At 39.0% G+C, this 24732-nt stretch overlaps 4 protein-coding genes across 5 annotated transcripts in view; all 4 read left to right on the top strand.

Moving 5' to 3' along the window:
• The window catches only part of mat2aa (methionine adenosyltransferase 2Aa), a 73965-nt gene that overhangs the window by 26214 nt on the left and 23019 nt on the right, over positions 1-24732 (top strand). The gene's annotated exons all lie outside the window — the stretch shown is intronic.
• mpx (myeloid-specific peroxidase) lies at positions 3267-8229 on the top strand. Of its 2 annotated transcripts, XM_072372211.1 has the most exons (13): positions 3267-3310; positions 3380-3445; positions 3513-3600; positions 3732-3907; positions 4076-4208; positions 4597-4726; positions 4814-5020; positions 5105-5465; positions 6730-6890; positions 6977-7235; positions 7316-7486; positions 7583-7820; positions 7926-8229. In XM_072372211.1, exons 2-13 carry the CDS (start codon positions 3382-3384, stop codon positions 8212-8214), a joined length of 2277 nt encoding a protein of 758 aa, XP_072228312.1. In that variant the 5' UTR covers positions 3267-3310; positions 3380-3381; the 3' UTR covers positions 8215-8229. The 2 variants fall into 2 exon arrangements, with proteins under 2 accessions (XP_072228312.1, XP_072228311.1); XM_072372210.1 differs by lacking the exon at positions 3267-3310 and having other exon boundaries at positions 3355-3445.
• Positions 9991-24732, top strand: part of pcyox1 (prenylcysteine oxidase 1) — a 40788-nt gene continuing 26046 nt past the window's right edge. Inside the window, exon 1 of the mRNA XM_072371268.1 lies at positions 9991-10000. The gene's annotated coding sequence lies outside the window, so the exon portion shown is untranslated. The remainder of the gene's footprint in view (positions 10001-24732) is intronic.
• On the top strand, positions 17449-23627 carry loxa (lysyl oxidase a). The gene is made up of 7 exons (XM_072372209.1): positions 17449-18263; positions 18432-18540; positions 19009-19146; positions 20410-20566; positions 22658-22753; positions 22886-23001; positions 23081-23627. Exons 1-7 carry the CDS (start codon positions 17642-17644, stop codon positions 23085-23087), a joined length of 1245 nt encoding a protein of 414 aa, XP_072228310.1. The 5' UTR covers positions 17449-17641; the 3' UTR covers positions 23088-23627.

The raw sequence follows: 24732 nt of genomic DNA, 5'->3' as shown, positions 1-24732 counted from the left end.
GTTCAAAGGGAAAAAAGTACCCATATCTTCATGGTGAAACAGGAACACAGCCTGTTTGTGCCAGCTTGGGCTCATGTTTGCTAACCTCAGTCATTTCTGCTGCCGCTGTGGTGAGACACTCAGAATGTGCAAACTTTTTTTTGTCAAGGCTGTTTTATATATGGATATTTGGATTAGTATTCAAAACTTTGTTACCTTTGTGCAAATTCAAATAAATATTTATTTAGAGAATGCAGTTAACGTGGATTAAATATTTACATGAAACTGATGAAAGTCTCATTTGTAATGGTTCAGATAAGACGTCCAACATTATGTCAGTAACTCCTTTTAGTAGTCTGCGGGAAGATGCTGTGGACTTACTGTCTCCAATACAAAGTTCACAACTTCCTTATCATTTTTAAAGGAAAGGTGAGGTCTGTATCAAATAACTTTGTATTGTAAGCTATTGTCAGCCTGAATGACTCAAGCACTGACCAAAACAGCTTTGCTTCCTGGAGATGGGGAATTTCTCAGATCACCAACCAAAAGTATGAAACATTGTTCACTAAATACAGTCGCCAAGACATTTGTTCAACTCCCCCATTGGGTTGAATAATTTTGTTGGTGACTGGAGTTATCTACATGAAAAATGTTTTTTTTATGTATTAAGTTTCAGTTAATATGTAGCAGTTCACTGTGGCAGTTTCTGACTGTGTAGCATTGTTGCCTGTCTTTAAAAGCAGAATTTCACAGCATAGCATAGTGGCCATCCAGACATTTAATTACCTTCTCTTTAACGAGTGTGGTGGTGAAATAAGATTTCTTGCTAAATCTCGCAGTTGACAAACAGCGTTTCAGTCTTTACTGTTTCTGCTTTCTTAAAACTTCCTTCAAAGAAGGATTCGGGTGCAAGTGCAACTACCCTGTGGATGTCGCAAAACCAGCAATGTGCTCACAGAAGGGTGATCTTTTTATGACAGCAAGCAGACAAAATGAACTCTTTTAAACTGGTAATATGCATATTAGTTTCAAAGTTCATGCAAAAATGTGTAACCGCAAAATCCCCCACAATGTCCAACTCCTATTGAATTTTAACAGTAATAGTTAAGAAGTTTTTATTGCACCTGTCCATAGGTGATGACAGAGTCAAACACAATAAAGATAAGTGTTGGAGTTTCCAACCTCACTTTATTCTTCTCTGAAGAGTGAGAATACATTTCCTAAACAATAACTTAAAGTCAAATCATGTTTACTGCCGTCATGCTCCTACCCTAAGCAATATACTTAATCCAGTATATTGCACTTTATTCAGTTTATTTAGTATATTCATTACTTCATTCATTTTCATTGTTTTGTAAGTAATATTTATCCTATAGAGAGGACAATAGAGGATTTCTGATTCTGATCTGTCAATATGTGTGTGCATTGTAGTAGCCCTGGTTTCAATAACTTGCTTAAACATCGGTTGCACCCTTTAGAACAAGTTCTCAACTGTATCATGATAGAAAGGTTTAGGTGTATGAATTGCTACCCATTCCTGAGCTCTTCAGTTGAAGATTATCCCATTTCAGCACTTTGCTTGTATTGGAATGAATACGTTGGTGCACACTTAAGTGCACCAAGATATTAAGTCTAAAAGACTGATTGCTCCTGAAATTTTTCATTTATTCAAAAATGTGCAGTCAGAGGAGCCCTCATTAATTGGACCACCATAGACACTCAAGGCTATTCAATAACAGACATAAATTGTCTTAGTCTATTGCTGTAATCTGTTTTTATGATATAGATAATGTGTTGGGTTTTTCAGTCTTTATTTAAAAGTTCTTCAAGTGTGCTGTGGGCTGCAAGTGCAGCCCAAGATCTATTGCAACACAAGAGCTAACACAAGATCTATTGTATTGTATTGTATAGCTTCTTAAGTGTATTACACAAACCTTGATGACAGCTGCATATTGTTAACAGGGTAGAGGGACTTATATAGAAACTTTGTTCTTTATTGTGTTTTTAACTTAGTCACAAAGTTCCATGACATCCACAGCAATAGAAAAAAACTATTTCCTGCATGCATGCAGCAGTCAAAGGGATCCCCACCCAAATCAGAGTGACATTATGTTTGACTGGATATTCATTTTCCCTGTTCCTCATTCCACAACCACGTCTCACAAATACAACCTTATCAATTATTGACCTGTGTCTGTGGCAAACACCTTCAGTCAATACAGCACTGTTCTGAACTGGAAACCAAATTTGCCCCAAAGCTGTTAGTTTACTATTAAATGTAATGCTCGAAAAGCTCTCATTCAAATGGTAAGTTGTTAGTCACAGTGACATTTCTTGTTCGCCTAAGAGAAGTGTGAATTGCTTCCTCTGTTTGACAGAAACTGACAAACTTTCTCAAGTCCATCAGTGTCTGTGTTGTAACGCTGAAAGCCACCACAATGTGGTAATACATCTCAGTAAAGCAAAAGGTCACGCTAAGATCTCCCCATGCCACAATTCCAAATGCCATCTATGATGACCAGAAAACAAATCAGTAAATTTATTTATCGAGAAAACAAACTAAAGGTTTTCAAATTTTAATTCATGGGATTCCTAGTAGCTGAGGTTGTAAATCAACAAGAAAGCCTCCCTGACTGGCATACAGGGAGGCTTTATTTCATGTTAATCCAATCTTATCATTATTTCTTTCATCTAATTGTGAAAAAAAAAACAACTTACGAAATAAGCACATTCATTATCTTACTTGTATCATCATCGTAAAACATCAACACACAGCTGATCTTATAATAAGTTTTGTTCTAAAAGTTTTGACGTCCTTTGACCTTTCTCCCCGCACATTAAAAGTGGTTGAAGTTGGGCCAGACACCAAAAACCCCAGTAAAAGGCAGAATGTATCACCCTCACAGAATGCCAAGAAAAATGGACAAAATGCTCCTGAATCCCATGGAAATGATAATGAAAACAAACAAAAAATACTTCAAACTGCCAATGCATATGTTCATAATGTTACATTGTTTGTGACCAAACCATAAAATCTTTTTATATTTGCTTTGTTGTAATGGATGTCATTACTTTATCTGTTGATCAGAAGCAGTAACTGATAAGACAAAAAGTACAAAGTATTTCCAGCAGCATATCTACAAGGAAGAGGGAAGTTCTCTTTACTGAGAGTAGCTTATCTACTCAACCCAGAGGGCGAGGCCTCCGGAGTCTCTACAGAATATAAAGAGGGTTGTGATGTCCGACACAGCATCACTAACTCCAGATCTCAACAACCATCTGGTACGTCTTCACAGACACCGGTAGCAAGTTTCATTTAGTCTTTTAACAGGTAGACGTTTTTTTCAGGCAATAGATCAAGAAAAAAAAAAACAGACTCTGTTTTACATTTTGGTCTCAGAGATGCTTTTCTCTGTCCTTTTTGTCCTGGGCATCAGCCTGGTGCCCACTCACTCCAAACCCACAGGTAGGTTCATCAGATTATTTTTCATCTCCATATTTTTACATTTTTTTTTAACCTTTTTATTTTGCAGATGTATATCTGGGAAGTCCTTTCCTTCAACAATGCTTTGAAGAGGCAAAGAAAATAGTGGATGATGCTTACAAGTACTCCAGAGAGGAGTGAGTCCATCAAATTATTCCTGCATACATCAGTTGATTAAAGTAACTTCAAAGCTGGATGGTTGTGAAAAGAAGTTGCAAGCTCTCAAAATAGATTTTAGTGTTCAACTATGGGACTTTTGGTCTTCCAGGAGTCTGAAGCGGGTCCGCAGGGATGTGGTGAAACCCCATGACGCTCTTCGTCTCATGAAGCAGCCTCGTGGTGACACTCGCTCAGCTGTGAGATCTGCAGACTACATGGCACAGACCCTCCGTCTGCTCCAGGACAGGGTGCATCATATGCACAAACGCTCTCTCAACGCAACAGGTCAGACACGCAGCTTCCACACAAAGATGGCACACACGGTGCTCATATTGTTTTTCTCACTTATCCTAGTCTGATTACATGTATAAATAAAGGTTACTGGTTTATACCGTGGGAACAGTGAAAAGATTCCAAGCTGTACTTAACTAGACATTTAAACGTGTCTTTCAGATTTGCTGAAAAAAGAAGATCTCGTGAAACTTGCTGAAATAACCGGATGTGCTGCTCGAGTCGCATCTCCACCGTGCCGCAGTACACCAAATATCGACAAGTATCGTACAGCCACCAGTGTCTGCAATAACCTGTAAGAGAAACATTGAAGAGAGATGAAATGCTGTTTGAAATGCACATTTTCAAAATTCAGATAATGAAAAACAGCTAGAAACTCTTTTAATGTCTCAAATTTCTCAAAGCAGACCTCATAAGGCATATATATAATCAAACCATCCCCCTTTTTGATACCTTGCTCTCAAGAATAACAGTATCCCTCATTTTGTGTGCATAGCAAAAACAAATATTTCAATAAAGACTTGACAGGCTCCCTGTGAGACTGATTAGAGCTGACCATCAAGAGGAGCACTTGTGAAATTCACCTGGACATCTTAGGCCATACACCACAGAAGATGTGTTCACTTCTGTGGTATTTCTTAAGCAGTGTTACCAAATATGGACATCTCTTGTTTGCTTTTTAGAAAAAACCCTCGCCTTGGAGCTTCCAACACTCCCTTCACCCGTTGGCTGCCTGCTGAGTATGACGATGGTATCTCCCAACCAAAAGGATGGGACAGAAACCGAAAAATCAACAACTTCATGCTCCCTCTGGTAGGAAGTGTGATGCCCCAGATGCTGGTTGATAAATGAAGATGGTTGTTAACATTCAATTTGACAGTATTTATCTTCCATTCTCAGGTGAGACAGGTATCCAACAACATCTTAAGCACAACAGATGCAGGTGTGGTCAGCGACAGAGAGTTCAGTCACATGGTAACCCTGTATGGCCAGTGGAATGACCACGACCTCACCTTCACACCTTTCTCACCCAGCATCCGCTCCTTCAGCAACGGGGTGAACTGTGATGAGAGTTGCGAGCAAACTGAGCCATGCATCCCTATCATGGTTGGTGTCTAAGCTCAAACCAAACTGAGATATTGTTTTCACCCTTCGGTTCTTTCACTTAAACTCAGCCTTTTCTACAAACAGATCCCCCCTGGTGACACCCGTCCCTCACGCCCAGACAACTGCATCCCTGCATTCAGATCAGCCCCTGTTTGTGGAACAGGATTCTCAGCCTATAACTTTGGCGGAGAGCCCAACAAAAGAGAACAGATCAACGCGCTGACAGCCTTCTTGGATCTTGGACAGGTGTACGGCTCTGAGGAGAAGCTAGCACTGAATCTTCGCAACCTCAGCAGTGATGCCGGCCTGCTGCGTGTTAACACAGAGTTCACTGACAACGGCCGAGAATTTCTACCCTTCCACCCAATGCAGGTGGAGATGTGTGCTACTCGCAGAAGAATCACCAACGACACTAATGCCAGGGAGATACCTTGCTTCATTGCAGGTAAGTTATCCTGGAAGTTAGCTTTTCAATTTCAAATAATAGTTTTATGAATTTTAAATCAGTAAATTATCAATGCTTTATAGCTCTGAACAAGTAATTGGAACAGAAAAGGCAGTTTTAGGTTGTCAACTCATTTGGCGTTCAGAAGCTACATGAAAACTTCATAAATGCTCCACAACAAACTTCGAGGAAAAATTTGTTCTTCCTCTGAAGCAGGTGTTAGTAGCTTCTCGTAATGATGAAAATGATGAAATAATCACAATAGAAATGATCATGTCCTAAAATACACTCAATGTTTATAAGTTCTGTTGATCACTGCAACTGACTTATAAAGTTCATGTAAGGGGTAGCAGTGAGGTGTCTGCAGCAAACTAGGACCAATGTTTTTTACCTGCAAGATTTTTCTCAATTCTGTTTGTCATACAGGTCACAGGAAAGTTTTTCTGATTTCAATATCAGAAAAAAATCAAAAAAGAATCAGGAAAAAGTAAAAAAAAAAAAACAACAACAAACATCATACATTTATTTGGCATGAAAGTCTGTATTTTCAGTAAATTTCAAGGAAACTTTAAAACATTTACCAACCCTTGCAACTTTCAGTCTTAAGAAAAGATGAAAATATGGTTTTATCTATATCAAACTATATATCTTCGGTCCTGAATAATGAAACTGTTTTGAATATAGTTGTGCTGCTGTAAACCTTTGTGTCTTATTCAGATATGTCAAATCAAACCAATTAGGATTGTTCTGTATAGAACGCACTATAACTTGATGAGTCTGTCTGGGTTTATAAGTCCCAGAAGGTGTTTGGTAACTTTCTACTATTGAATAACCTTGTGAAAATGTTCTCTAAATATTAGCTTGATAATCTTGTCAGTCTAACCTTAGGAGAACCAAAGGCTAAGATATTCACTATGAATTGAATTTCTGCACTTGCTAGGTTATACCTTAATGTCTGCTTAAAATAATGAAGGAAAATTTGTCAATTTATCAAGATTTATAAATGTGGAGTATGTGGTAAGAAAGATGGGCCATGTTTTTCCTCCTCGTATGAACAGTTAAAAAGGTAAACGATAACAGCGAGAAAGCGGTCACATTAGTGCACATCTAATAGTGATAACGTGTTCATGATGTGGTTTATTCTGTTGAATATTCTAAATTGATTTAACTAAGAATGAAACCCTCATTTGCAGCTCATAGAAACTTTCTCAAAACATGAAAGCCTAAGTGGGATATGAACTCTTGCTGACTTATTTCTGTGCAGGTGACGTTCGTGTGGATGAAAACATGGCCCTGACATCTATTCACACACTTTTTATGCGTGAGCACAACCGCCTGGCTCGTCAGTTGAAGAGACTGAACCCACACTGGGACAGTGAGACGCTCTACCAGGAGGCCCGCAAGATCATGGGTGCTTACTCTCAGGTAGAGACACCAGAGAGTCAAAGAGAGTTCATATTTCTGCAAAACACATATCAAATGCTCATATGACACTCCTTTTTCTCTCTCAGATATTTGCATTCAGAGACTATCTGCCACACATTGTGGGCAACGAGGCAATGCGCAGACAGCTGGGACGTTACCCTGGCTACAATCCTAATGTTGACCCAAGCATCGCCAACGTCTTTGCAACAGCTGCTTACCGCTTCGCCCATTTGGCAATTCAGCCGGCTTTATCCCGACTGGGTGCAAATTACCAGGAGCACCCTCAATTCCCCAGTGTCCCCTTGTTCAAGGCCTTCTTCACCCCCTGGAGACTCGTCTTTGAAGGTAAGCTTCACAAAGACAACTGAAGAAAGGTTTCATTCCGTCTTGATCCAGCACCCTAATTGAATCTTGTATCTCTCCAGGTGGAATTGACCCTCTGCTTCGTGGTCTCATGGGCCGCCCCGCTAAACTTGCCACCCAGGATCACATGATGGTTAACGCTCTGAGAGAAAGGTTATTCCAGTTTGTGCAACATCTGGCTCTGGATCTGGGCTCTCTCAACATGCAGAGGGGACGCGATCATGGCCTGCCTGGTACATGCTCAAATATTTCCATCCTTTTCATCTGATGTGTCTTTGCTTTCGTAATTGTCTTCAACTCTTTTGTCATCATGTTCTTTGCTTATCCAGGCTACAATGCATGGCGCAAATTCTGTGGTCTGTCTCAGCCTCGTAACCAAGCAGAGCTGGGCCGGGTTTTGAACAACAACGATTTGGCTCGCAGACTTCTGGCACATTATGGGACGCCCAACAACATTGACGTTTGGCTTGGAGGTGTTGCAGAGCCATTTGTGCAAGGTGGCCGTGTGGGGCCTCTGTTTGCCTGCCTCATTGCAACCCAATTCCAGAGGATCCGCCAGGGTGACAGGTCAGTATAAGTGTGGACACATACATTGATGTATATATTAATTGAGAAAGTTATTCTAAGATGTGTTTAAAACCAAATCTTTCCTCTTTTTAAAAAAATACGCAGGTTGTGGTATCAGAACCCAGGTGTCTTCACTCCGAGACAGAGGAATGCTCTGTCCTCTGTCAGTTTGTCCAGAATCATCTGTGATAACACTGGAATTACATCCGTGCCTGTCGATGCCTTAAGTGTCATCTCAAACAGGAACCGGCGTACGCAGTGCTCCAGGCTAGGTCGCCTGAATCTGTCAGCCTGGAGGGAGAGACCCTGCAGCAATGGTGCAAGTAAGACAGCAAAACTTTTGTCAGAGGGAAAGTTCTCAGCACCAAATTTAAAATCCTTCACCATCTATTGAATTTCATGATCAGAGTTTAACCTTGTTTCTTCTGTAATCACTTGTTACATACTGCCGTCTTCAAATGTGGTATTTTGATCTTACAGGTGCCGGTTGTTTTACATTTGGGGCAGAAGAGGTCAGTTTTAAGCACTAAGTACTGGTTTTCACCTTTTAAGAGCACATTTAAATACTGTAACTCCAGATTGTGTTCATTTTTTGTTATATTGGTTCATTTTTTGTCGTGTGACAGAAGATACCATCTATTTTCACATTTTTACAGAAATACTATAGAGATGAGATGAGATGCTTAATTTTGTGTTTGCATCCACTTTATGTATAGCAAGACCACCTAGACCCCCAGGACCCTGTCGATGAACAAGATCCCTTGGACCTCCAGGACAATATCGATGAACAAGACCCCCTGGACCTCCAGGACCCTGTCGATGAACAAGATCCCTTGGACCTCCAGGACAATATCGATGAACAAGATCCCCTAGACCTCCAGGACCCTGTCGATGAACAAGACCCCCTGGACCTCCAGGACCCTGTCGATGAACAAGACCCCCTGGACCTTCAGGACCCTGTCAATGAACAAGATCCCCTGGACCTTCAGGACCCTATCAATGAACCAGATCTGCACAACCTCTTGACCCCGCAAGACCCTGTGGGTCTCCAGAACAACGAGGTAGTCTACATTATACTTTGTTAATCCTTTTCTTCATTTTTTGTAGTTCTGAGAAGCTTAAATGTTTAATTCATTCATTAATCTAATCCAGTGTTTCTCAGTTCCGGTCCTCATGACCCACTGCCTTGCATGTTTTCGATGTTTCCCTCCTCCACCACACCTGATTCAAATGATCAGCTCGTCATCAAGCTCTGCAGTGGCCTGATAAGGAGCCATTCATTTGAATCAGGTGTGGTGGAGGAGGGAAACATCGAAAACATGCAGGGAAGTGGGTTATGAAGACCGAAATTGAGAAACACTGATCTAATCTAATATCTAAACACTTATAGACATAATAATTTTCATGGTGTTTAAAATAAAAGCATGACGATGGCTCAAATTTATGATAAAACTTAATTCTGAAGATTTAATCTAATAAATTATTTAAGAATAAATTAGGAAACATCAGTCTATTGCACATATATTCACCTGCTTACACTTATCAGCCTTTCTAATCAGGAGTTAAAATGTACAAGCCTATGGTATTTGTTACATTTTCTTAGAATGTTGAAGTAAATTGTGTTTTTCTTCAGATTCACTAGGACCTCCGGGCCCCATTAGGCCTCCTGGACCTCAAGCGTTCAACATTACCGCCGCACAGCAGCAGTCTACCATCTGTGTTCGCCTCATCAAGTACAATCTGTCATCAGAAAGATTTGCGTCTCATCCATCAGTGAAGGAAGCGTGGACCTATGTATCAGCAGTGAGCCAATGTCTCAGTGTCTTTCAAGTTGGTCAGCGCTTGTCTTCGTGAGACATGGTGCTTTGGCTGGAGACCGGTGATGGGACCTCTTGGCTGAGCACCAGAAGCTTCATCTCAGGACATTTAACTCTGCGGTGAGACACAAACTCACTCTCTCAAGACTGGACACATTGTAACACCTATGGCCTCTCTGCTTCAATATTTGTTTTTACAACTCAACCCCTGCACTGAACTTTACATCATATTACTCCAGTCATAGCGTTTATCTGTTTTATTCGTATTTTGATTTGTTTTTAGGCTAGTGGACCACACAGTGGTACTCTATACAACCCTATAAACAATTTACATTTTATTGTAAGACAAACACATTTATCTTAGTGAAAAGAAAATGTGATTAAATCAAATTTGATGAACCCTGTTACAGCATATTAAGCCAAAAATCTGTTGTGTTTTGTTTGTCTTTTTTGACAATTTTGGGGAAGGAATCTAACAGTATTATAAAGAATATTCCATGCACTGATTAAATATAAATGATTATATGTCTTGAAAATTTAAGAGTTGTACTTTGTCTGCAAGGCTTCTTTTACTGTAATGTCGTTTGCAATAAATCAAAAAAAGAAAAGCAAACACTGTGTTCACAGCTTCTTATCAATAACACATTGTAATTGATGTATTGTAAACTTTTTTTCAATTTGGTGAAGACCTCAGATGACTCCAGAAAACCTGTATAATGCTGTTTTCTGCCTTTTATACTAACTCACAACTCCAGTGCATACATGCATAGATCTGTATGTGCTTATTTTTTAAATCAAACTGATTACCCATGGTAATCAGTTTGATTTGGTTTTAGTACCCTTAGAACTCTCTTTAAGTATTCGTTGTTAGAAAGTACAGTAGCCAATGCTTCAAAATCTTTAATTTTCTCTGCTCGACATTTAACCTGTTTTGTCTTTTGCATACTGGCACTAATAATAAGCAAAAATAAGGAGCACATTTTCTTTCAATGAGTAATACTGAACTTCTGATCATCTTCAGCATAGTGTTCAGGTCGTTCACTCAGGTAGTTCAGTGACCAAAAGAACCCCAGTAAAAACTGCTAGAACAATTTTATACAGTACATCCAGCAGATGGTGATATCATGCTACAGCTGAGATTCCATCAGTGTCCAATTATTCCCATTTCCAACTTTGCAATCAATTATTTAATCATTATATCACAAATTTTATGTTTAAACACTAGTTTACCAATAGGCCTTTATGAGAACGTTTTGATAGTGAGACATTTTAGCTTAATATAAGTATTGGTCTGCCTGTTACCAAGTGTAAAACTTAAAAAAGTATAATTATGAAGATGAACACTCATGAACACTACTTTCTTGCGGATGCAAAGGTAAAATGCTTCCCTGCCTTTACTGTCCTTAAGATTTTTGCCACGTTTAAATGGTTCAGGCAGATTGTTAAGGATAAACAAACTGCCACACTGACACTTACAACTTACTGGCTCACCGACCTTCTAGTTTCCAGCCCACCTGGGCTGCATGTGTTTACCTCACAGATAGACAGTAAAGTGGTCAGAGGATGCAGGAGGGAACGTGTGAAGAAACATGCTAACGTTATACAAGAAAGAAGGTCAAGCATTAAAGTCAAGACTTTAATGCTAGAATGGAAGCCTCTTTTCTTAATTTTCAATTATGTGTTGTAGCTATTAAACAAATATAAGTTTTAAAAGCTTTAAAAGCTTTTTAAAAATACTCTCAAACACCACCTGCTCAGCTCCAAATAGTAGACTTGGCTTTAATTATATTCCCTTGTCGACATGCACATGGACACATAACTGTTTGTATTATTTACTTACTTGTTTGTTTTGAAGAATTGTTCCCTTGTAATGGAGTTACCACACAGTCGCAACAGATTTGAGGGCATAAATCAGCCCAAAGCCTTCTGATGATGAAATTTACAAACTTTTGTGGATTTCCACAAACTTTTATATGTGGAAAGTGAAACACCGGCCTAAGCTGGTGGTCAGTGGAGGATTTGGCTGCTAAAAGAGCAGATTTTTTTTAATCAGGGACCGATGGAGACCAGACACAGAGCTAAAAAGAAGATGGAACTGGATATCATCAGGTTGCCAGAATCACAACTTAAATGAAACATGATGTTGCTCTGTGTCTGCTGCATGTGAAGTATCCGTTTGCTCGCTTGATGGTAAGGTGTTGACATTTGTTATATTTCTCATAAAGCTCTCAGGAAACTTTTGATCTTGGTGATAAGGTCTGAACTTATTGGTAGACAAGTCTTTGTTCCAGTCAGAACATTAAATTGTCAAAAGTCAAAACAACATCTTGTAATGTTATCAAAAACTGACTACATTAGCCTGAACCGCTCATTGCATTAATGCAGCTCTGGGATAAGAGAAGAGACTGGGAGAAAGAAAATGTAATGAGTCACCAGATAATGTAAAGTTTGCTGGGCTGTGTCTTGATAAAGGGCTCCTCCTCCTCTTGGTTGCAGAAACTACAGTGTATGTGCAGTTTGCCACGTAGTCCACCAGACTGTGTGTGTGTGCGTGTGTCTGTGTGCTTGTGTGTGTGGTGCAAGCCCGAACTTGGGTGCTCCAAGGGTAATGGAAACCTATTATTTATAAAAGAGAAGAAAATATCTGAATTGCCTGTTTCTGTCATAGAGGTTGGGGCTGAGCTGAACCTTATTTGAATAGGCTGAATTTGGCTCGTTTGTGAGGGGGAAGTTGACAGAAGCATTTAAAACTATGGGTCCAAATCAGAGCAAATGTCAATGAGATCAAGAGAAACAGAATCCTATTGGATTAAAGGTTAAAGTAGAGGTATAGTTCGAGGGAAGTAGGCCTCGCCATGGATGTTTTCAAAGTTGTGTCTTTTTTTCTTTATAACACACATGATAATGTAATTAGATGTTAATGAGAGCAAACAAACTTTTTGTTTCAAACAGGTCTGAAGGGCTCATTTGAATGAAAAAAAAAAAATTCTAGAATGTGAATTTTGCAGTGTATTCACACTGTTTGTTGAGACACATCTAATTTCTGCCTCAAATCTAGACATAAATATATGCCTCACATCTCCAACAAAGTGGTAAAGTTTTGCCAGATGCTGACTCAGAGATGGCACCAAAAATTGGTGTTGGTTTTATGTTAAATTTAGCATCATGACAGGATAGACATCTCTTTTACTCTTTACTCAATGACGTGTCTTACACAGGACACCTAGTCACTGTTTTTCCTTCTTATTGTGCAACTCAGACGTGGATTTATTCAAATTCTTTTAGCTCGGTCAAGTGCCCAAAACGTCAGGAACAGGGATGAATTCCAGTGACGTGGACAAAGAACTAGGCTAATTCCTTGCAGATGTGTCTCTGCACCACTTGAAGGAATACTGAGTTGCCATGGCTGAATAGAGTGAAAGGGTTCGACATGGAGAAAGTTCAATGAATTACTAACAAAACACATCATAGACCCAGAACAGCTGGTTCTGACTGCCTGTCTGGTGTTCCAGGGAAAGGAAAAGAGCAAAGCGGGAGCACATGCACATAGTTTTCAGTCTCCGGAGGAACTGTTGGTATGCAAAATCACAGGAACAAATGTTAGTCATCCTCAAAGCTAAAACACAACCACGTTTCAGTCAAAAAAAAAAAAGTCTCCTTAACAGTTTTATACTGGAAAAAAAATAAAAACTGCCAGACGGTGTGTCTGAGACAAAACAGGAAACATTTGCACAAGAGGAGTGATGTTTATTGCTGAAGCTGCTGTGACTCTGGAAGGATTTTGCTTTGATGAGTAGAAATCTTTAATGACTTATTTTCATCTTCTGTGATTCTCAGGCTTGCATCTTAGTTTCACAAATGTATGTTCCAGCTAGCCTTTTTTTCCAATGTCTGCATGCAGCTTTTTTTTTTTTTTTGAACAACTCAAGAAATGATGTATTGTATTTTCTGGAGGTCATATAACTCTATTTGGCTCTGATTTACCTTCATGGTTTTACACAAGCTGAAAAGGAACCTCACATGACTGTGAGATGATGTGTGCCTGCAGAAAACAATACAACAGGTTTAACTGTAATTTACATAATGATTTATTCATTTTGCTAAATGAAGCCCACTCTATACAACATTTTAGTATGTTTTATAAATAGTTTTTTTCTTTAGAAAACAGATTAGTTGTTCTCACGGCAACAAGTTCAGAAATGTTAGCATGCGACAGTCAAAGTTAAAGGTAGTCTATGAAAGTGCTGTATGGCAATAATCTTAACCCTCTGAGGTCTATGATCACGCCGGCGTGATCAGATCACATGACGTCATTACGGCTCAGACCCAAGAGGGTTAATAGTGGATCCCTGGTTTATTGCTGAAACACATTTAAACAGATAACAGGTTGCCAAGTGGTTTTCCACTGATGGACAGATGGCCATAAAGTGTTCACAGACTGAGAATAAGAAGACTGCTGGTTTGAAGGCATTTTTGTGGGACACTTGAGAATCAATTCATGTAGACTGATATCAACTCTAACCTTTGGCAGAACAGAGCAAAGACGAAAAGTAATTGTTGAATTGTCATGGAAGTAGAAAAGTGCAGTTGAAAAGATTGTGTCAGGACAGGATGTGAACCAGCAACCTTTCGCTTGAAGGTCAGGGGTTTAACACGAGCCATTATATCGCTATTTTCAATGTTTTCATGTCACAACAGCATTGGAAACATCATCAGTATCACAATGGGATAACATAGCAATTTTACAGTTTTGGTGTCTCCATTGTAAAATTGCTGCACGTTTTTCTGTTGGTCAGCATACATTATTTACAATCTTTCGTGAGATCACATTTCCACGAGACATCACAACTTATGTTAACCTTCAGTTTTATTGGCTTTCACTCTGTTAAGAGAGAGAAAAGCACATGATTAAGGTTGGATGTTCAAACATATATGGTTAGAATAATGAAAAAAAGCTATACATAAACACAGATCACACATTTTGATTCTCATTGGTTGTGATACTTGTCATGTGATGCAATGCATCGACTGCCTACCAAAACATCAACTCACAATTTTGAAGCCTGGGTTGGAAAACGACTAAATATATATTCTTTTTTCACATTTCCTTGTGAAACTGGCGCTTGGGGGCTGGAGCTTATCCCAGCTACCATGGGATGAGAGGCAGACCACACCACCACGCAGCTCTAAACACTAACTCACTAAAGGAAATGTTGAAACTCACAGTGGCTATTGTGTTTTTTGGGGGAAATATATGCCGATTGTGAGTTTGACACAAAGTACACACATCTTTCATTAACAACACTTGTTTTCAAACATTGGAGACAGATTGCTATAGTTTTCAAGGGTAATTGTTTTTCTATTCTTGTTTAAAACAGAACGATTCAGGATCTCCTCTATTGTATTCTTAATTCATAATACAGCAAATGCTCTAGACTGCAGGCCAGCTAAATCGACATCCTAACTATTCTAATATGGTGTATTTATACATCAGACCACAAGACGGTTTCTCACTTCACCTCAGTCCATTTTAAATAAACTAAGTTCAAAGTTAGTTAGAGTTACTGGTACTTGTTTTCTAGGCTTTATGCTTTTGTTTTTCTATTTTATTTTTTTATTTTTTTGCACATTGGAGGTGGCATTTGTGGATGCACGAAGAAACTGCTTTGACTAGTTTTAAGTATTCCCAACTTCACACAGGGACATCGATTTTGCTTTTTGAGTCTTGAGTCCAAAGGACATAGATTTTCTGAGATTATTCACCTTAGATGATGAAATCTCAGAATTCATCACAGTTTTACACTGTTAGCCATTATCTTTAAATTGTTTATCTTTTTGCCCACAAAGTCTTTAACAGAGTGGTAAACCCTTTCCATCTTTACTTCTGAAAAACCACCTCATCACCGACTAGAAAAACCCATTATGAATGTATACTTACTTTTGGGGGCTTTAAAGGGAGCAGAGGAAAAGAATTTAGCTTACCACCCTAAATGTTTGTTAAAGAAAGTGTAATTTATTTTGTTAAAGACATTGTCTGTTATGCATTTGTTTACACATTCCATACAAATGAGTGTAGGATAAAACACTTCGGGGAGAGCGAGAGATCCAGCTGTTGCATGTAGAGCTGTCTCGCCTTTGTAAACAAGAGGTTGAAGGATTCAGATCATGTTTAATCATCTGAAAAAGCAGAGTATAAAGCATGCTGAATCGTGTAGGACAAATTTGGAGTAGCAAAAATGAAGGCCTCGTTAACAGTGAGGTACCTTTGAGCAAAGCGTTTAACACCTGGCTGCTGCTCCTGTGCTACTGCAAAGGAGCAAATAAATCTCACTGCTGGGCAGTTTCCAGATTTAAATGTGATTTAATGTTACTAAGAACAAAGCATTCCTGCAGTAAAATGTTTTTTTGTTTTTTTTAAATGAATAAAGAATGCATGCAAAAGAGCTGTTACAATTTGTTCATATTTATGGAAAATGAGATCCACTTAACTCCAAATGGTTGGAAGTGCAATTCAACCAGCTGGCTGCTGTTTTAGCACAAACATTTCACTCACATACCAAAAACTAAATATAAATAAATCACTCAAAGGATATGTGTCTTTATAGATTATTACAAAGAATTTATAAGAGAAAAAGTTTCAAGGATACAATAATATCTGCAGTCATCTGCCTACTTGATTCAGAGTATAGAGCAGAGTAATTGATGTGTGATTAATACCCATCTGATCACTGTATTCTTTAATCCAGCATTCACCTGCCACATGCTATTAAAGTCTGATTCTATTAATTAAATCTTTGTGGTTTTGTTTTCCTGTTCCATCAAAATGAATCAGGTGTGTTTCATAACAAGTAAGTGAATACTATTTATTAATTATCTAATCCAAACTCTGCTGATAGGTGACTTTGTGATGTCAGAAAAGTTTAATTCCTTGTGAGCGTCTGCTGTAGTTTAGCAGCAGCCATCATGCGGTGTGTTGTGTAGATGCCTGCAAAGAATTTCCTGGTTTGCTGAACAGAAGAAAATGAAAACCTTGGATTAAGTTTCCCAACCTATGTATTATCCATCTGGTGTTACCAGGGTGGTGATTTGACTGGGCTACTGCAAATGACTTTGCTTCATCAGTAGAGGAACACTGGGTCAGCAGTCTGCTTTAGACACAGTAACCTGAATATGAGATATCACCAAACAGCCCAAATTTGTTTCTTTTTTCCTAAGAATAGACCAATTATGACCTAGGAAGATTACCATGAGAGAAATCTGATGAGTGCTTCAGGTTTTTAGGAAAGCTCAGACAAGGCTCAGCTTAAGTATAGGGAGTGAGGGGTTGTGGATGGTTTCCCGGAAAAACTTAAAGTGTTGCAGGGCCATCAAAGAGTCATGTTTAGGTTTTTGAGTGGACCAGTGTAGAGGCTTCTTGCAGAGGGTGGTGCAGTTTGGTTGGGAGTTCATCCAAAAGTCAGGAGAAAAGTTATTTATCACTGCTTTTTTTTTTTGCTCTTGCAGTTAAAATGGGAGACGGTCTGATGTAATTTCCGAGGAATAAGTCATATTACTCGCATACTATCAGTTGGATTTCACAAGAAGTTTGCAAATATCATTGACGTTAGTTAAAAGTTGCATCTGTTGTTTGTGATGAAGAAAATAAGTCATAACCAATTATTTAGCAGCCTGTAAAGGGTCAGACCATGCAGTTATCAAACACACTTGGCTGGGCATCATCATACACCACAGTGGTTATATGAGCAGCAGCAGCAGACTTGTATAACAGAATTACAAACGCCAAATGCTGAACTCCTCCTCCTACTCATAATCATCATCATCTCGCAGGGCGCATCTGGAGGCTGCAGGAGCAGAATGAAATGAGTTCACAAGGATACACTGAAACTTAGTTTTTGACTTTCACTTCTCATCAACTTCCTTCAAACAGACATGAAGGATATTTCAGTTTAAGATAAGGGCTCATTTCTATTTGTTACATTTCAGTCTCTTCTGACTAAGTTCATTATGGAATTACGCGTATTTGGCGCTTCGCGTTACGCATATGCGTATGTCTGCTTATTTGTTTTTCTGCTGCAGTTTGCTCGGTCTCAGAGGAGTCCGGAGACACAACAAAGAAATGACCAAAGACCGGCTCTGCGGCAGACGCTACAGTGGTCCCACAACGGAAAGGTTTTCAGCATTTTAAGTCAGGGCTCGGAGTATCAAGCACCAAGACGCAGGGGCGCACCTCAGGAGCAAGTGCAAGCTCGACCTGTCACCATCATCCGCGATGCCGACGTAAAACAGGAGGACACCCAGAGCCAGACGGTGGTCCAGCAGCAACAGCAGCCTCATCGGAGCCTCCCGCAGCCGCTGCAAAGACTCGTGAGAGGCCATGAGCACCGTGAGCATCTTCACCGTGAACGTCCTGCCGAGAGCGCGGGGAGCCGTACAGTCAACGAGACCGAGGAGAAGGTCACTGTCAGTCCATCTCTACCCAGGAGAGAAGACATGATGGTTGGTGATGATCCATACGACCCCTACAAGTCCATCGATAGCGATAATCCATATTACAATTATCATGACGTTTACGAGAGACAGAGGCCGAGATCGAGACCCGGATATGGCACAAGGTATCATCAGTACGGTAAGAGTGAGGAAAGTGCTTTAAATATAACATTTGATACAGTAGTTTCTTTTTTGTCTCTTTTTTCCCCCTTCATGTGTGCATCTACTTGCCCTCTGAACTTTGCTTGTTTGTTGTTCTGTATTATCTTATTGAATTGTATCACTATGATTATGTTGTGTGCTGCAGGGCTTCCCGATCTTGTGCCTGAGCCATATTACATTCAAGCTTCTGCCTATGTCCAAAGAGTCCCAATGTACAACTTGAGATGTGCAGCTGAGGAGAACTGTTTGTCAAGGTAGACTACTGTCAGGACTGGGTCACAGGGAGGGGGAACAAATGCTTTTTCAGCCATGTCTGAGTGTGATTCACAGAGCCCTGAGCCATAACAACCACCCAAGTGTTTGTGGATCAGGGCTGAAGAGTGGAAGTAATGAGAGGAGGTAAAATTAAGTAAATCCTGTCGTTGATGGAGGAGAAAGGGGGTGGGGTGGTGGATTTCTATAAAAGTTTAATCATAGCTTGGCAGGGAAAGCCTGAATGGTAAACACATTATCGAAGCTGAACCCAAACAACCATGTGTCTCCAAAAGATTTTTCCACCCATAATTTACACACAGACTAGTTTCACACAGACCCTGAAAGTCTGCTACGCTCAGAAGAGGGGATGAAGCAGGAAAAACATCTTTGGTGATGTCACCATATATGACAGCTTGTATGTTTTCCCCCATGCAATCACATCTGTTTTCTTTGCTACACGCCTGCAGCTCAGCCTATAGATCAGATGTGAGAGACTATGACACCCGCATGCTGCTGAGGTTTCCTCAAAGAGTCAAGAACCAGGGGACAGCCGACTTCCTCCCCAGCAGGCCACGCTACTCCTGGGAGTGGCACAGCTGCCACCAGTGAGTATAATGCCATGTCAGTGTCAGCGCTGTCTACCTCACCATCAAAAGGGACATCTGTGACTTGTCTTGGCCTCAGTCCTCAGGAGCCCAAGTTGATTTTAGTTTTGCAGGCTTTGTTTTCTGTCTTTATTTTTCACCTTTTCCTTTCAGCTCACACAATTAGATATGATTCTGACATGGCTTTCTGTCAATTTAGCTAAATAATAAACTACCAGGAGTACATACATAGGTTAGAATATCTAGTGAGAATCACTAAACGATTGTTATCAAGCAGTTATATAAAAACAATCAGGGCATATTATGTAAATCTACCATTTGCAATTATTCACATTCATTTACACAATTTGTAGTTGAAATATATTTCTGAGAAGATGTTTAATCAAACACATACAACATGCATCTGGAAATTTCAACTTGGCAATCATTGAAATGTAAGGAGTATAAAGTGGAGAACTGTTTAGTTAAGGTTGAGTACACAATGTGCAGACATGATATATGACCATATTTATAGCACCCCCAGTTCAACCACAGTTGAATAGTACTGTTGGATGGTTTCCACATTTTTCAGAGATTTGGAATCAGGACTAAAATTTTGACATGAATCATTTTACATATTTAGGCTTTCAGAATAGGATTTTTGTTGTTTTGTTCCAGCATGAAGACAATAAGATCCTGTTCATATTTCAGCAGAAGAAATTATTCAACTTCACCCAACTGTAGAATGTAATTCCTTTACAACTACAAAGTCAGATGTAGTGTAATGAAATTTTGTGATGAGGGCAGTGAGTCTGGTATTTCTGTCCCTTCATCTAGCTAACTTATGGAAAAATGCCTCTTCTATTTTTTCCTTGGAACTACCTCAGTCCCTAGTTATGTTGTGAAGGGAGCAAACTGCAGCGCTGCTCCCCAAGAAGGAGCCCTCTTGGCAAAGATCCAGTAAACTGTTGATGTAGCCTGTATAGATTTTCAGTCAGTGTTTTGAAAGTCAACTGCTGTTAAAATCCAGACTGTTATTCTTTTAGATAGCAGAGGTACCCCAGATTCTGATTCTTTTTCAGTCCACAATAGGTGCTTGAGTTACATGATAGAAAAGGAATAAAAACACCTGTAATAATTTAGCCGTTGTGCCTAAATCCTTTTGAATTAAATATACTCACACGGTAATCAATAATCAGGTAAATGATAGTTAGTAGTTGGTGGTTGTAAAAAAAAAGGTCACTGTGTTAATTGCATTTTGTCTTCTCTGTGGCTGATCCACAGGCACTTCCACAGCATGGATGAGTTCAGCCACTATGACCTTCTGGATGCCAACACTCAACGGTCAGTGGCAGAGGGCCACAAGGCCAGCTTCTGCTTGGAGGACACCTCCTGTGATCATGGATACTACAGGAGATATGCCTGCACCTCACATACCCAGGTCTCAAATCTGAAGACTTAACCCCAAATGCTATTTGGAGTAAATCCTATTTTAAAGCTGCTCTTATTCATGTCCTCGTTTTAACATTTTGTCGCATTACATGACATGAAAGCTGTTCATTTTTGGATTGAAGAGGAGTAAACTAGCCAAGGAGAGGAAACTTTTCAAATGTATTTAATGCTGATGTCATGAAGTACAGAAAGCACAGTGTGGTCTACATCAAGGCAATTCAGGCATTTTGGGAGCAGAGCTCCTCTGTGGGAGACAATGTCTCCCTTTAATGTGGATCCTGGACTTAAACTGTACAAACCTTTTACATGCACAGAAGGCTATGAAAACACACCAAGGTAAAGGAATAAGCAAACAATCTAATGCTGTTTGTCCTTTTAGCTTCATTCAGGGTGCTATTTAGGCTTTATAACCCACACAGCTGCACTCGTGTTCAGTGAATAGGCGATGATTTTGAGAAAAAAAGGCACAGAGAACTATAACAAATTTAGCAAGCAGCTTGCAAAAGTGGAGCAAAAACAAACGAACAAAAGAAAAACTCAAATGTAAGCTGGTATTTTACACTTATTTGTGAGTAGGCCAGATTTTTTATCATATGAATGAATACGTATTTTGCATAGTCCATTTTGCTAAAAAAAAATTGTTGTCTGTACAGCATCTTTTGGCTGCCTTTAAGTGGCCAAACACAATGACATTTAACCCATTAGCTTCTATTTTCTGGAATAGCAACAGGCAACAATGTTGTACCTAATTATGTATCTACAAGCTGTAACTGTAAATTATTGCACTACACATCAGTTAAACAACATCTAACAAGTCAATTTAAAAGAGACAAACAGTAAAATAAAAAATAGTAAATTTTTGTTTATTTATATTTGTAATACGAAGCTAGCTTTTGTGAATGCGAAATGCCTGCAAACATACAAAGCTAAAAGTCCACATTATTTAAACATTAAACACCCAGTTTAAAGTCCAGTTTGTTCTTGTTTTGTCTATGTTACCATGTTATATGCCTGCCTCGTAGCTAGTTTAATACAAAAAAACGAGCAGCTGCCTGCACACATCCAATTTGGCCTAATCAAGTGGCCTGTCAGAACTGGCAGCACCTTTTGGTATTACAGCACATAGTACATGTACATAACATTAGAAAATGTTTATAATTGTGTTAGTCCAACTAAAACTGGAGTTTTAGAATGCAGGTAAACATGTTTTTCTGACTGAAATCATAGCATATGCAAAATATACACAGCTGTAAGGCTGACAATTCACTGCTTGGTATGGTATTGATCTGCAGCCAGCAAATCGTTTTAATTGTTTTGGTCTATGACATAATATACCAAAATCCCCAATATGAGCTAGCAGAAAGAGGGGCATATCGCCACCTATTGTCACAGAATCAAATTAACCTCGATCCAATAATAGTCAAATTAAATGGCTCAGAACTTCAGAACCAAGAAATCAGAATTCTTTGTCATCATTTGCAACAACTCAGAAATCTTATAGTGGTACAAACAAACTAAATGTGTTTTTACACTGTGTCACTTCTGCATCAGATCAAGTAACCTTTTTATTATCAACGGGACAGTAGTTTCTTCACTAAAGAATGCCCATGTAGATTTTACTTCATAAATGTCTACATGGTGATGGTGGAGCCCACAAAAAGAAGCACTCTTTTATTGAGGAAGCTGCTTTTGAGCCAACATCTTTAGAATTTCCTGCATGAGACAGTGGTGATGGTGATTTAATGAGCTCTTGTCTGGCTCTCTGAGATTATCCCACCTGAACCTCTGTGGTCAGTTGCTCAGCACATGAATGAATTTTCCATCAAGGGCCCCACTGTTTTGTTTTGTTTTTCCAACAGATTTTCTTCTCTCTTTCTGTTGACATTACATCCAAAATCACCCAAACTAGACTTAACAATGTTTCTAATTATTGTTGTTGTAATAATTTGATATCTGACTGTAATCACACAAAAAATGCTGTTGAAATTAAATCTGCCACTAAGTATGTAAAAGAAGCCAGGATAGTTTAATAAGACGTTTCCTTATATAATTCTTTATATGGATGCTGTCTAATGTGCAGGGCCTGAGCCCAGGGTGTTATGATACCTACAACGCGGACATCGACTGCCAGTGGATTGACATCACAGATGTAAAACCTGGCAACTATGTCCTCAAGGTTTGTTACAAATATCAGATAACTTCCCCCAGAGACCCCTCTCGAGGACTTCCATGTCTGTTGATAATACCTTTTATCAATCCTTTCTACCACACCAATTTTTATTTTTCTCCACATGCTTGTTCTTCACAGATCAGTGTAAATCCTTACTATCAGGTCCCAGAGTCAGACTACAGCAACAATATTGTGCGCTGTGAGGTCCAGTACACTGGCAACTATGCCTACGTGTCAGGTTGTCACATGTCAGCGTAAGTATCGTGCACGAGGTGACACATATGTGAATTTCTTTGTCTTCTCATGTTGGTTTGATTCTTTTTTCTTTTTCAGATATTAAGAAACAACAGTGATCAGCAGGGATTCAGCAGATTTTTCATATGAAAGACTTTGTGGAGGAACACCTACAGAAACAAACAACACAAGATGAGATTTATTAAAACACGTTCAGTTATGAGTTTAAAACTGAGAAAAGAAAAAAAAGCAGGAACCCTCTGGCATTATAGCACCAGATGATGTTTAATTTCTCTATGCTTATGAGGAAAAAAAACAATTCTCAATGTTTTTATTCTCCTCACTGAGAAGCTTATTCACAATATTGTTTAATTTCTTACATCTATTGAATCGTACTGTATGCTTGCATCTCATACCACTTGTAAGATACTTAAAGAGTTAAATCCATAATTTAGGTGCTTTGAGAAGTAAGATATAAGCGTAAAGCATCATTTTCTCATTCTTTAGTCAATATACCACGTTTTGAAACAAACCTGTTGTTTAAAGGAAAGTATATTTGTTATATTTATATGCAACAAATTAAACTCTTTACTCAAAAGCTTTTCATGAAGCCTACTTGAATAAAACTTTAAGATTTTGTCTCACAGTTTGAAGCTTCTTGCTTAAAAGTGACTCTCTCTCCTCTTCTCGTCTTTGTTTCTTTTACATTTCGATGTTGTTGTCTTTGCTCAACACAAACACACTTGCTTTTTGCTTTTCTGTAGGACATAATCAAACCAAGTGTTAACCCTATCTCCAGCAGAGACATATTATGTTGTTTTCCCTGATTAATGCAGAAAAACTTTCTCCTTTTTTCATCAGATTCTTCATAAAAAGCTTCACAGTCGGTCTGTACCACAGGCTTTGCATCAAAATGAATCTTTAATGTCTCAAAACCCTGCAACATCGTCAGACTTATTTCCTGGGTTGATAATATTTTCAAAAACTGACAATTCAATTCAGTTCAGTTTCATTTATATATCTCAAGGCACTTCAATAATATAGTCCAATTCATGCCAGTTGGAGTTCAATTTAATTGTAATCATAATCCAATCAAATCCAATGAATTGAATTAGAAATTAATCCAATTCATTCATACAGAGCCAATTCCAAAACAATTTCCACAAGAGAGGGGCCTGAGAACTGAAGGCTCTGCCTCCCATTCTACTTTTAGAAACTCTAGGAACCACAAGTAAACCTGCAGCAAAGTGCTCTGTTAGGAAAATATCTTACAATGAGATCTTTAAGATATGATGGAGCTCGGTCATTAAGAGCTTTTTATCTGAGGAGAAGAATCTGAAATTCTATTCTGAATTTAACAGGGAGCCAATGAAGAGAAGCTAAAACTGGACAAATATGATCTCTCCTGTTAGAGCTCATCAGAACTCTGGCTGCAGAATTTTGGATCAGCTGATTCTTTTCAGAGAATTTGTGGGACAGCCTAATAATAAAGAATTACAGTAGTCCAATCTTGAGGTAACAAATGCATTGAGCAGTTTTTCTGTATCACTCTGAGACATGATGTTCCTGATTTGAACAATATAACGAAGGTTAAAGAAGGCAGTCCTAGAAAGCTGTTTTATATGTGAGTCAAAGGACAGATCCTGGTCAAAAATAACTCCAAGGTTCCTCACTGTAGTACTAGAAGCCAAGGAAATTGTGTCTAGAGTAATTATATAGCTAGACAATTTCTCCCTGAAGCACTCAGATCC

This window comes from Leuresthes tenuis, unplaced genomic scaffold (assembly GCF_036924035.1).
Source record: "Leuresthes tenuis unplaced genomic scaffold, fLeuTen1.0.hap1 SCAF_19, whole genome shotgun sequence".
NCBI lineage: Eukaryota > Metazoa > Chordata > Actinopteri > Atheriniformes > Atherinopsidae > Leuresthes > Leuresthes tenuis.
This window is presented reverse-complemented; position numbering and strand designations above follow the sequence as displayed.